The sequence below is a fragment of the Corvus moneduloides genome, chromosome Z, assembly GCF_009650955.1.
Source record: "Corvus moneduloides isolate bCorMon1 chromosome Z, bCorMon1.pri, whole genome shotgun sequence".
NCBI lineage: Eukaryota > Metazoa > Chordata > Aves > Passeriformes > Corvidae > Corvus > Corvus moneduloides.
This window is the reverse complement of record NC_045511.1, coordinates 1,173,583-1,186,481: the sequence shown is the minus strand read 5'-3', so window position 1 is coordinate 1,186,481 and position 12,899 is coordinate 1,173,583. Positions and strand designations below refer to the sequence as shown.

At 53.3% G+C, this 12,899-nt stretch overlaps 1 protein-coding gene across 4 annotated transcripts in view; it reads left to right on the top strand.

Annotated features, from left to right (window-relative positions):
* Nucleotides 1-1,439: 1,439 nt before the first annotated feature.
* Nucleotides 1,440-12,899, top strand: part of SMAD4 (SMAD family member 4) — a 29,052-nt gene continuing 17,592 nt past the window's right edge. The window contains exons 1-3 of one of the 4 annotated variants that reach the window (XM_032095228.1): nucleotides 1,448-1,523; nucleotides 9,623-9,824; nucleotides 11,822-12,187. In XM_032095228.1, coding sequence (XP_031951119.1) covers nucleotides 11,939-12,187 — 249 coding nt within the window. In that variant the 5' untranslated portion in view covers nucleotides 1,448-1,523; nucleotides 9,623-9,824; nucleotides 11,822-11,938. Of the gene's footprint in view, nucleotides 1,524-9,622; nucleotides 9,825-11,821; nucleotides 12,188-12,899 lie in introns of all 4 variants that reach the window. The other 3 variants (XM_032095230.1, XM_032095229.1, XM_032095231.1) reach the window with 3 other exon arrangements.

Here is a 12,899-nt window from a genome sequence, read left to right as displayed (position 1 = left end):
AGCCCTGGGGAACAACAGCACAAGGACCTGGAGCTGCTGCAGCCAGTCCAGAGGAGGCCACCGAGATGCTCCAGGGCTGGAGCCCCTCTGCTCTGCAGCCAGCCTGGGACAGCTGGGGGTGTTCAGCTGCACAAGAGAAGGCTCCAGGGAGAGCTCAGAGCCCCTGGCAGGGCCTAAAGGGGCTCCAGGAGAGCTGCAGAGGGACTGGGGACAAGGCATGGAGGGACAGGACACAGGGAATGGCTTCCCAGTGCCAGAGGGCAGGGCTGGATGGGATCTTGGGAAGGAATTGCTGTCTGTGAGGGTGGGCAGGCCCTGGCACAGGGTGCCCAGAGCAGCTGTGGCTGCCCCTGGATCCCTGGCAGTGTCCAAGGCCAGGCTGGACACTGAGGCTGGGAGCAGCCTGGGACAGTGGAAGGTGTCCCTGCCCATGGCAGGGGGTGGGATGGGATGGGCTTTGAGGTCCCTCCCCACCCAAAGCATCCTACTGTTCTCTGATTAGAGAGTTTGCACTTGTGGGGCTCTGCATTTGTTGGGGTTGTGATCCCATGGCCACACATTTACGGAGTCGCCTTTGTGGCCCTGTGTGTCCCCCCGTGCTGGACTGGGCACCGCGACCCCCTTGTCCTGCTCTGGAACCGCCATTCGGGATGGACCTGGAGCGGCTGGAGCGTGTCCAGGGCAGGGAACGGAGCTGGGAAGGGGCTGGAGCCCCAGGAGCGGCTGAGGGAGCTGGAAAGGGGCTCAGGCTGGAGCAAAGGAGGCTCAGGGGGGACCTTGTGGCTCTGCACAAGTCCCTGACAGGAGGGGGCAGCCGGGGGGGTCGGGCTCTGCTGGCAGGGAACAGGGCCAGGAGGAGAGGGAACGGCCTCAGGCTGGGCCAGGGGAGGCTCAGGTAGGTCACCAGCAGGAATTTCCCCATGGAAAGGGTGGTCAGGCCTTGGCAGGGGCTGCCCAGGGAGGTGTTGGAGTGCCCATCCCTGGAGGTGTCCAAGGAGGCCCGGACGTGGCACTCAGCGCTCTGGGCTGGTGACACGGCGGGGATCGGGACAGGCTGCACTCCGAGGTCTCGCAGGACTTTTCCAGCGTCACCGATCCCGTGATCCATCTGTTGCAGCCGCACTTTCGCATCTGCGCCCGGCGCCGGCCGCTCCCCGCGCTCGCTGGAGCGCTGCCCGCCAACCATAAACACAACGCGCGGTCGCGCCCGCCCGCGCCCCTCTCGCAGCCGCGCAGGCGCCGCGTGACCCGGATGTGGCGCGTGCGCGGCGGCGGCGGCGGCCCGGACGTGTCGGCGGCGGCCGCGACAGCGACAACGACAACAAACGAGCGGCGAGCGGCGGCCACCCGCGGGCAGGAGGCGGCGGGGGCGGCCGGCAGCGGGCGGCCGCTGCCCCCGGCCCCTGCGAGCGCCGCCCCGCCCCGCCCCGCCGCGCCGAGGGGAGGGGGGCGGAGGCCCGGGCCTTCCCCCGCCGCCGCCGCCCCTCACGGCGGCCTCGGGCCGCGCCCGGACGGCGGCCCAGGTAACATCCGCTCCCGGCTCCCGCCCGCCCGCCGCGCTGGGATCCCCTCCCGGGCTCCTTCCCCCGCCCCTTCCCGGCCTCTTTCCCGGTCACTTCCACACCTTCCCGGGCTTCTTCCCCGGCCCCTTTCCGGACTCCTCCCCCCGTCCCTTCCCCTCCTTCCCGGGCTCCCTCCCCACTCCCCCTCTTCTATGCCCCCCGCCCCCGGTCTCATCCCCACCTCCCTCCCGTCCCCTTCCTCACCTCCTCTCTGTCCCCTTCCCACTTCGTCGCTTTTCCTCGGCGAGAAAAAAACAGGAACCCCCCCCTCCCACTACTAAACTTGTTAGTTTGATGTTTTGAACGCTGGGCAGCCGTCCTGTCCCCGGCCGCTTTTCCCCGCTGTCCCATGTCCCGCATGCTGGAAAAGCCCCCCCGGTGGCTTTGTGGGGGCTCTTTAGTCCTCTGGAATCTGCCATCTCGTTTGGAATACAGAGAACGGTGCTGCTAGCGGGTTTCCAGGCGTGGGGCTGCACAAAGGGGTGTTAATTACAGATTATTCCCTCTCTGCTGCGCTCCCTCCCGTGCCCGTCCCTGCGGGTGTGAGTTTGGGGGAGGTTGGTGACTCGTGCAGTTGAGCCTCAGAGGTTTCGCCAGGGATGGGTGTTTGATTTACGGGGTAATCCAGCCGCGGGTTAGGTGTGTCATTAGAGCCCAAACTGAGGTGCTGCACACCGAGTGTTCTCAGACACCGAGGAGGATCGTGGTCTTCCACCACCGCTTCCTGGCTTATCTCGGTCTGGAGTGCCGTGCCGCTGCCGGCGGGCAGGAGCGAGTTCAGGGCTCCCCCGTGCCCTGTTAAGCCGTGGGGCTCCTGTGCTGTGGGTTCTGCCTTCAGCGGTGCGGGCAGCCCCCTGCGAGGACCCCGAGCAGCTGCACGGCCCTGTCAGCTGGACGTGCTCTCCTGCTCCAGCGACATCATAAAGCAGCAGCTCGTCCTTCTGGCTCTCCCCTCACCCTGTGACTGCGAGGAGTTCCTGCTCGCTTTGCATTCATCAGCCTCTCCGGATCTGCTTGTTGCATAAGCACGCATGTTTAATATTGATTCAGGAACTTTATTTCAAAGAGCTGAGGCCCAGGGAGAAGCACCGAGTGCCTGACACTGATTAGAATTCCGTTTTTGAGTAGATAGCTCTTTACATAATGCATTCAGGCTGGGCTGGCACAATGGGAATGTGAGCTTTGAGAGGAATCAACTGATTTGGTGAGAACAAAGGTGCTGTGAGCAGATCCTGGTGAGGAGCTGCCTGTTAAGGTCCTGCTGGGATTTTAGGGCTCTGTTTCTGTTGTCAACCTAGTGAAAAACTGTACTTTTGGTTGGGGCTGGAATTTTCCACGCTTGCTTTGCCCAGAGGTGATTTTTTTTTAAGCTCTAAGGAGCGCAGAGAACATTATCCCCGCGCAGATCAGGATGAAGAGCAGATGTTATCTATCTAACGCACCTATTGCTGGGGTACCGAGCTGACAGAGCGGTGAGAAATCACACCGCTCCTGCGCGGGCAAGGCTTCACTCTTCCTTTAGCTGCTTGCTGTAGCCACAAGCCCTTCCTCTGCGTGCGAGGGTTTGACAAATTGCTAATTGACAGAAGCCTCCCGCGAGAGGATGGGGTCATGCAGGATCCTCCGCGATCGGGTTTGCTCTGCCGTTCCAGACGAGGAATTCCACCACCTTCTGCTCCTGGAGCGTGGTCTCTCCCAGGCTTCTGTCTCCCGCACGCCCCGGTGCTGGGATGAGGAGGGGGCGGCCTCTCGCTGCGTGGGACACGGGGTGAGGTGTCTGGGTCTGAGTGGCAGAGGAGTTCATGTGCTGCAGTGTGCAGGTCTTCCTTCTCTGACCATACAGAAGCCTGTATTGAAAAGAGGAGTTGTTTTCCAGCTGTGTGCTTTGTCAAAAAATAAACATTAGAATCAGGGAAGAAACCTGTAAAACTAAACTTCCTGGGGTTTAAAACACGTGTGCGTAGCCACACCATTAGAGCAGTGTTACCTTTTCCCTCGTGTCCTGCCCCCGTGCACCCAAAGGAAGGTGGGGTTTGGGTGTGGGTTCCTCGCACAGGAGTTAGAACCCTGTCACCGTGCGCAGCAGAAAGGGTTGCTCCCTTCGCAGCGTCGGTCTGTGGCACTCGGGAATTGCTTCTGGAAGGAGCTGGAGCACACAGGTGGGAGCTGAGAGGGGTAACCGTGCTCAGAGCTGCTCCTGGGCAGCCACACCACATCAGCCACAGAGGAGTGGCTGCTCCTCCTTCGCAAACGTGAATTCACGTTAACACAAAACTGCTGCCACTTGGAGTTTTCTTAAAGCTCTTCTCCGTTTCCTTTTATGCTGCCAGGTGTCTTAAATTTCGGTAGCTACTGCCAGTGAGATGAGGAGAATTGATACTGATGATTCAGATACACGCACGAAAATAGTGTTCTGGGGAATGTTAGCTCATACTGCACGGAGCAGTGGGAGTGCGGAGCCTTCCCAGCGCTCCTGCTCTTGCTCTTTAACGCTAATTGTTCTCATGTCTACAAACACTGTTGCTGTTCACCCGTCGGGCAAGGAGATAATAGTCTAATGTGCTGGAAAGTATCTGCAGTTTAATCACTTATTCATATCTTCATCAAATCACGGGCTGCATTTTGTTTTATTGGTTTATGGATTTTCCTTCATCGTGTTTATCATAAAACTTCTGTCCTTGCATTATTAAACAGCAGAACTCTGTAGTAATGTTTTGGTGGTTAAAAGCCATCAAACGTGTACGCTGCTTTTCTGACATCTTGGTGTTCGTCTAATTTTGGAGGCAGCAGCTGATGCAGGAGCCTTTCTTGTCCTTTATTGGTGTGAAATGTTCTAGCAAGATGTCAATTTGCACGCTATTCTAATTAGCCAGTTCGTTAGTGTCGCGTTACTGCCTGGTATCAAAATGCTGGAAATCTGTCTGGGGTGGCTGTTACTCATAACTCACGCTCCCACAGCATCAGTGGCAGCTTTAACCAAGCAATTCTTGTTTTTTCTTGGATACATTTTCTCAAAAACTGCCTTCATAGTTGCAGCTTGGCAATACGGTTTTGTTCTTTCAGGTGTGTTTTGCATTAATTCGTTTCCCTCCTCCCCCGGGTATCTGAGTGCCCAGAGCTGCATCCTGTTCATCCTTCCCGTCGGCATCGTGTGGCACCACTTGGTCTGGCTGTGTTACTCTGTTACCATATCCACCACTTTATTCCCTTTTTTTGCTTGGAGGTTGTTTTTTTGGCGATCACGGTGGTAGCATGGCTCATCGTGAGGGATACTCCGCCCGCAGATTTGCTGCCTGCCTTAGGCCCTTTGCAGTGCGGTGCTGGTGGACGATGGCCAGGTCACGTCAGGGTTTACAGCGTGGGCACGAGCGCAGCGTTGTACCCGGTGGGTGCCGCTGGGCGCGCGGGCTTGCCTTGCCTTCGTCATCCCTGCGTGTGGCACCAGCCCTTACGCAGATTTACGGCAACTAGAAGTGCTCAGGCTGTGTGTTTACGTTGTGTCAGAGAGCATCTTCGCATAACTGCTGCTGGAAAGCCGCGTGGTTGGAAGTAGAGCAGCTCAGTTGGAAGGGACCCACGAGGACCGTGTGCTGATGATCATTTGAAGTGCTCTGAGGTGACACAAGGCTGTCTTCTGAGCAGCTTGGGCCAAAAGATGGCAATTTGCTCTCTGCCTTGCTGCTTAAAGGCTTCCTGAGCCCCAAGCATGCCACAGTAGCATGTGCAAAGCCCTTTTTTCTTTGATTTTGACTTCACAGACTGATTGGATTTCCATCACAAAGGTGTACTGTGTGCGTGCAGTCACAAATCCGTCTTGGATTCCTCTCTCCAGTGTGTCAGTGTGTGCTGTGCATTCCCCTGTTGAGTTTGTCAGCCTTCCACACCAGCACCCTGGACCTGCAGCACCGTGTGTGTATCTAGAACCTCTCTTCTGAGCTGCCCTGCAGGACTGCTGCCCTTTCTCCATCACAAGCTTTCCAGAGGGCCACTGCAGCCCTGGCACCTGCAGGAACTATTTTTCCAGTTGTGCCAAGGCTGCACTATATATTTTAACTTTTTTTTTTTTTTTTTCCCTTAAGCACAGCACTCAGCATCTTAGTTCCTACAGACAAAGAGTTAGTGATCCCTCCTGGTCACAGTCCTTCTCACATAATTTTCCCTGTAAACAGCGAAGTCTCCCTCAAGTCTCAAGTGGTCTCATGTTTGGAAAATACCTAGTTTGCTGTAGGAAGTGAAGGAGTAACATCCATGTGCTAGCACAGTGACATGGAGGGGGTGTTGGCCTTCTGCCTGTACCTTAAAGTAATTATCCAGTGGCGTTTGGACTGTCACATTTTTAGACTGAGTTTCTCGGTGAACCCGATCCCCGCGCAGCTGCGATTGAACAGGGCTGTGTGTGGTGTCAGTGCCGGGCCTGGATTAGCCCTCTTGCTGTGGGACTGCTGATTGCCTGGATCATATTCCTGTGGGTTATGTCCCTGACTTCCAGCTCCATCCATAACTGCCTGGTCTGGCTGTTGTTTTCTTGCTTGGGGTTGATGGTTCTCCCCAAATTGCGAAGTGTGGCTTTTGTGGGAGGCGAGGGGGAAGATAAACCACTTCTGCATGTGAAAAGTATTCATTTAAGGTTGCTTTCAACGTGCAGAGAAGGATGTGAGATTTTTTTAAGGATCTGGATTTGAAACTTCAGAACAAATCTCAACCAGATCGCAGTATTGAAAGTGGGACTTGTTTGGACAAAGGGAGTTTTCAGCTAAGTTTTAAGATTTGCATGCCTGAATGACCAGAGCACTTTGACAGGGGTTTAGTAAGGTTTTGGGGAATTTTAGCAGCCCTTGCCCTTACGCCTCAGAGGAGCTTCTGCACAGCTGTGGTAACATCTTCATAAAAGCAAGGAAATGAAATCTGTGTGGGTTTTTTTTCTAACCATGAAAATCAGAAAAACTTTTATCTCTTTCTAAAACCCCTGTACCTTCTTCAGGCTATGTCTGTGTGTGTCTGCCTCTGTCTGTGTGTCTGCCTGTTGTTTTGTAGAGGAATGTTGAACTGAAAAGTACCTCAGCAACTCGTGGGCCTCAAGTGAGGCCGTCCAAGTGATCCTATCTCTTAAATGCTTAATTTGCTGCCTGAAGAGTTGCTGTGAATGTTTGGAAGCTGTGTTTTTCTTACCCGTGTTTTTTTGGCACGTAAAAGTGCTCGTTCTTAGGCTGTGCTAGCCTATAATACTGTCTTGCTGGTGCAGCTGGGGAGATGCGGGCACACAAGATGGAATACTGAATTTCTGTTCCATAAATGCGTTGTTTATCCCTTTATCTGCGTTTTGTACATTGCCTGGTGTTTTCCAGTTGATCAGGAACACCTTGCATCCCCAGAAGGGAATGCCCTCCTGGAGCTTGTGCGGGAGATGCTGAGTGTGAAACCTTGTCTCTGTTATCTGGTCACACCAGTAAGTTAATCACTGTTTGGAGAGAGAGTGTCCCGGCTGATCCAAAAACACTGGGACAGTCTGGGTCAGTGTGGGGCTTGTTTTGCATTCCTGCCCCTAAGACAAGTATAAGTAGAGTGAGGGCAGTAGCCTGGCAGCTCAGTAGAGCTCCTTCTCCCACCTGGGTAAGTCAACGCTGGATTTGATTTTGGTTCTGTAGGGCAGCATGCTGGTAGAGAAGCTTGCCTTTTTATAATTTGTATTGTTCAGGTAACCATTTCTGGCAGGATTATCCACAGGCATTAAAACGAGGCGTGTGGCACCAGTGCTGTATTTTCAGTTTTAGACAGCTGCTTCGTGTTTTGCGTTTTATTGCCCGGGCTGAAGAGACACATCTCCCTGCAGCCGTGGGGGAGTGGAGTGTGTGCAGGAGTAATGGTGTTTGTTCCTGTCTGCATCTGTCTGGAAGGAGCAGTTTTAGTTAGCAGCCGGCTATGGGTTCTCTGAGATAGAAGTTTGCTGCAGATCGTCAAAGGCGATTTTAATTACCTGCCAATCTAAACTTCTTTTGTCTTTCAGATTTATCTCCCCCTTGGAGGTTCTTGTTCTTGTTCTGATGCTTAGGTTACCTGGAACACCAGTTGTTGTCTGCTTGTTCTGTAATATATATACTCGTTAATTCTTAGTTAATGAAGTCAATTACTTTATGTAGCATGGAATCATAGACTTGTTAGGGTTGGAAAAGACCTTTGAAACCATTGAGTCTGAATATAACCAGGTGCTTCTCTGTAACTTTGCAACTTGCAAGTGTTTTGCATTAGCTCGTCTCTGCTTTTTTAGTGTGTCCTGCTTGCATCCCACTGGAGCAGAAGGGAGAGAAACACCTTTTTGTTTTGCGATGGCTGAGGCTGGAGCCTGTGCTCTCTCCTGCTGCTGCTCTTCTCATGTTCCCTGTCTCCTCCTTCTGCCCCTTTCCCCCAGGGCGCTCTCTCACTCTTTCTGTGTCCTCGAAGTTCCTGCCTAGAAGGAGCTGCGATCTCTGCTGCCTGCGCTCGCCGCTGTGCTCTTCCGTGCCTCCAGGCTGGAGCCGCGGCGTGGGCTCGCTGTGCGCGGGGCTGGCTCTGAGGCTCCCGGCCCACACGGGGCAGGCGTTCAGCGCCCTCGGAAGCGCTGCTGTGGTGCGGAGCACCCGGCCCGCTGTGCCCGGGCTGCATCCTGCCCACCGTGCCGGGCTGCCGCCTGCCGGGCTGCCGCCTGCCCACCGTGCCCGGGCTGCTGCCTGCCCACCGTGCCGGGCTGCATCCTGCCCACCGTGCCCGGGCTGCATCCTGCCCACCGTGCCGGGCTGCATCCTGCCCACCATGCCGGGCTGCATCCTGCCCACCGTGCCCGGGCTGCATCCTGCCCACCGTGCCGGGCTGCATCCTGCCCACCGTGCCCGGGCTGCCGCCTGCCCACCATGCCGGGCTGCATCCTGCCCACCGTGCCGGGCTGCCGCCTGCCGGGCTGCATCCTGCCCACCGTGCCGGGCTGCATCCTGCCCACCGTGCCGGGCTGCATCCTGCCCACCGTGCCCGGGCTGCATCCTGCCCACCGTGCCCGGGCTGCCACCTGCCCACCGTGCCGGGCTGCATCCTGCCCACCGTGCCCGGGCTGCATCCTGCCCACCGTGCCGGGCTGCATCCTGCCCACCGTGCCCGGGCTGCCGCCTGCCCACCGTGCCCGGGCTGCCGCCTGCCCACCGTGCCCGGGCTGCTGCCTGCCCACCGTGCCGGGCTGCATCCTGCCCACCGTGCCGGGCTGCATCCTGCCCACCGTGCCCGGGCTGCATCCTGCCCACCGTGCCGGGCTGCCGCCTGCCCACCGTGCCCGGGCTGCATCCTGCCCACCGTGCCGGGCTGCATCCTGCCCACCGTGCCCGGGCTGCATCCTGCCCACCGTGCCGGGCTGCATCCTGCCCACCGTGCCCGGGCTGCATCCTGCCCACCGTGCCGGGCTGCCGCCTGCCCACCGTGCCCGGGCTGCATCCTGCCCACCGTGCCGGGCTGCATCCTGCCCACCGTGCTGGGCTGCCGCCTGCCCACCGTGCCCGGGCTGCCGCCTGCCCACCGTGCCGGGCTGCATCCTGCCCACCGTGCCGGGCTGCATCCTGCCCACCGTGCCTGGGCTGCTGCCTGCCCACCGTGCGCGGGCTGCATCCTGCCCACCGTGCCGGGCTGCCGCCTGCCCACCGTGCCCGGGCTGCATCCTGCCCACCGTGCCCGGGCTGCATCCTGCCCACCGTGCCGGGCTGCCACCTGCCCACCGTGCCCGGGCTGCCGCCTGCCGGGGCTGCCGCGTCGAAGTGCCCGGCCCGGGGAGTGCCGTGGGCCCGGGGAGTGCCGTGGGCCCGGGGAGTGCCGCTCGGTGCTATTTGCACGCTGGGAGGGAACCTCGTAAGAAGGTGCTAAGGCACCTCTCGAATGTGTGACTGAGTTAAAGATGGGCTCCTCGAGCTATTTCGCGAGAAACTAAATTTGCAGAATTTGAAAACTTGGCTTGCCTGTAAAATACACTGATGGTTCTGGTGCTTCTGGAGAAATGTGCCGCAGCGTTTCTCGGTACTGATGCCCACTGCCCTCACCCCTCTTTGCAGGGCTCCGGGACTGACAGCATTCCTGTCGAGGGGACTCCTGAATTGCCGTGGGTCACGCAGCAGCAGCAGCGTGCAGCAGCACCCAAAACCCTGAACAAGTGGCCCGGCTTTCAGAAGTGCTGAGCAGTCAGAAGCTCCTGTTGAGCACAGTGGCAGCTGAGGGGTGACTCAACATTTCTGAGGATTATTCCACTTAAATAAGGTTTTATTTGCTTGATCTGAATCTTCTGAAAGTCAGCAAACAAAATTCTCATTCATGGTTTTAGGGTTGTAGGAGATAAAGCTGCTTGTCTAATTTAAATAATCTCTTTATTTAAAGCTCTTTTAGCTAATAGCTTTATCAGGGCATTTATTGTGATTACTTATGCATATCTATCTGGGATGCTGTTTTGTATTTAAGGAAAATGATGTTCTATTCTGTTTTAGCTGGCAGGCTTTTACAGATTAGTGTGAGTTGCCATAGAGAATGACTGGCAGGTTAAGCTTGACTTTTGAAAGGGGCTTATAGAATTGAAGCACAAAAAACCCCAGTACTGAGGGAGAAATTTTAATAGCTAGGTAAAATCTGTGATCCCACTCAAACGTAGAGGTAATTGTTTTCCTTTGGGAGGAATTAGGTGCAGAAGCATCCTTACAAAAGAGGAAAAGGCTCAAAAATGGGAGGGAGGGGGAGGGATTTGCAGCATGTATTTTTTCAAGTATACCAAAGCGTGAGGTATTCAAGTTAAAATTGTAGAAAATATCAAATAAGGAAGAGTTTGTTTTGTTTTAAATTTGTGCTGGATTTGCCTAGCAGCATTCATGTTACAGGGAGGGAAGCCGTGCGTTCACACTGTGTGATGCCATAACTTTCTAAATTAACATCCCGCTCTTATTTTTGTGCGACACATTTGTTTCCAATAAATAGCTGCTACTTCAGTGCCTCTAATAACATGGAAAATTCCAGTGCCGTAACAGGTCCTCCACTGAATGTGTTCCTCCTCAGATAATGTGACAGGCTTTTTTTTCCCTGAACTTTTGAAATCAGATATATTTCATTTACGTGGTTGAGAATGACGTGGTAGTTTTCAGAAAGGCTTGTATTTTAAGCTTACTCAGAAAACGTAGTAAAATCACCTCTGTGTATTTGTTGCCAGTGTTTTAAGGCAGTCAGACCCTGCAGAAATGTCTCCGTTGGTGATTACATGAAGCCAGAGCTGCCAGAGGAACCAGAGCAGCTTTTTGGCAACACCAGCCTCTTTCTCTGTGACTGCACAAACCTGCTGCTCTGTGTTCCTGGGCAAAACGAGTTAAAGCGTAGTGATGAGCTCACTGAGAGGCGGGAGGGTCGGGCCAGCTCTCCTGATCTGTGGCTGAGAGAAGCTCCAGGAGGACGAGGCCGGCTGGCTGGAACGGGCCGTGGCCAGGAACTGCTGCGGGCCCCTCGAGAGCAGAGCCTGAGGCCAGGGCTGCAGGGGCTCTCCTGATATCACTTTAGTGTAACTAAGACAGTTCTGTTTGAGACAATTCAGAAGTGCTTTTTTAGTGACTTCAGTCGATTTGTCTTGATCCAGAAGAAGCTGGATCCAAACAAGTAAAGACAAATGTGCCAGTTGAGGTTTTCATATCTAAAGATATACACAATACTAATTTACATAAATGTGTATTAAGTTAATGGCCAGGTACAATTTTTGCCTTTTTAATTAGCAAAGAGAAATAGAATTGGTCAGAGGTCAGAACATAGCTGAACTATTTGAACAGGATTATTAAATGAAGATGACAGATTATTCTGGTGTGTATTCATGCTTATTCACTATTCACATTTTGTTTAAATCAATGCCACTTGATTCCCAGCCAGTATTTTCACTTGTTTACATCCCGCCATTATAAAACATAGGAAATCATTGTTACTGTTCTCCTTTTCCTGATTCATTTAATGATCCCTACCTTTCTATATGTACATACTATGTGTACATATATATAAACTATAATCTTTATTTAAATATTGTTACTAGGGGGAGAATAAATCTTATATCTAAAACTGTGCAAGCAGCCTCTTAAGCATGTTTTAGCTATCATGGGACAAGAAATGCAGTTTTGTCATGTGCTTTTAATAGCCTGCACTTGAAAATAAAAGAAGCACAAAGGCACAGACTTCCTTAGAAACATGATCTGCGATTTGTTAAAAATAAATCTAATGTAGATATTTTTCCCTCCTAGGTTTTACCAAGAGACAGTACATCTAACACTTAACTTGGATCATCTCTTGTTCATCAGCTTGAAAATCATAACAGCCCCCAAAACTGACATTTGATCTGAAAGAAAAAGCTGTGACAAATGGACAATATGTCTATTACTAACACACCAACAAGTAACGATGCTTGTCTGAGCATTGTTCACAGCTTGATGTGCCATCGACAAGGTGGAGAGAGTGAAACTTTTGCAAAACGCGCAATTGAAAGTTTAGTTAAAAAGCTAAAGGAGAAAAAAGATGAATTGGATTCTTTGATTACAGCTATAACCACAAATGGAGCTCATCCTAGCAAGTGTGTTACAATACAGAGAACACTGGATGGGAGGCTTCAGGTTAGTACAAGTGAAAATCAGATGTTTTCCTCCTAGTGAAGCTGGAGCAAAAGTGAGTGACACAGGATCCTAGAGTGTTGAGGAAGAGTAGCTCTTCTCTTGCATCTACCCTCGCCCCCATTTGTAGGCATGTTTTATGGCTGGAGCTCTGGACTGCTGCAGTAGTTTTTTGTTTGGTTTTTTTTTCCAAAAGGAGCAGAAGGCATTGGATCAGCTGTTCTAAATGAGTATGTATGTGTTTGGCAGTAAAAAGCAGGGTCATGTAATAAATTCGGCTGTTTATCCTGGTATTTTCACTACAAGCTTCTGTTAGCTCTGTTGGTCAGAAGTATAAAGGCAGACCTATTCTAAGAAGGTACTCCAAGGAGTCTGCACTGAGGATTTATGTTAGCCTTATATTGTCAGTACTTGGTACCTGTATAGCTTGGGTTGCAATTTCCTTGTTCCAGGCAGATGGCATGTTTGCTGGATAGCTTTCTGTCTACCCTAGAAGCAGGTTTTTTACATTTTTTTTCCCGGTATAATGGACTGGCATTCTTCTGCTTGTCAATTCCCTACAGCGTAGCTTAGCGCCTCGTTCCTCTTCTTCTGGGGCAAAGCTCCTGCACATCCATGGTGGGGAGGGTGACCATACTTAGGACCCTGAGCACAAGTTCTGCTTCTGCCATTTTGTGTCCGGTATTTTTTACTTAAGAATCACGGTGTTGACTTA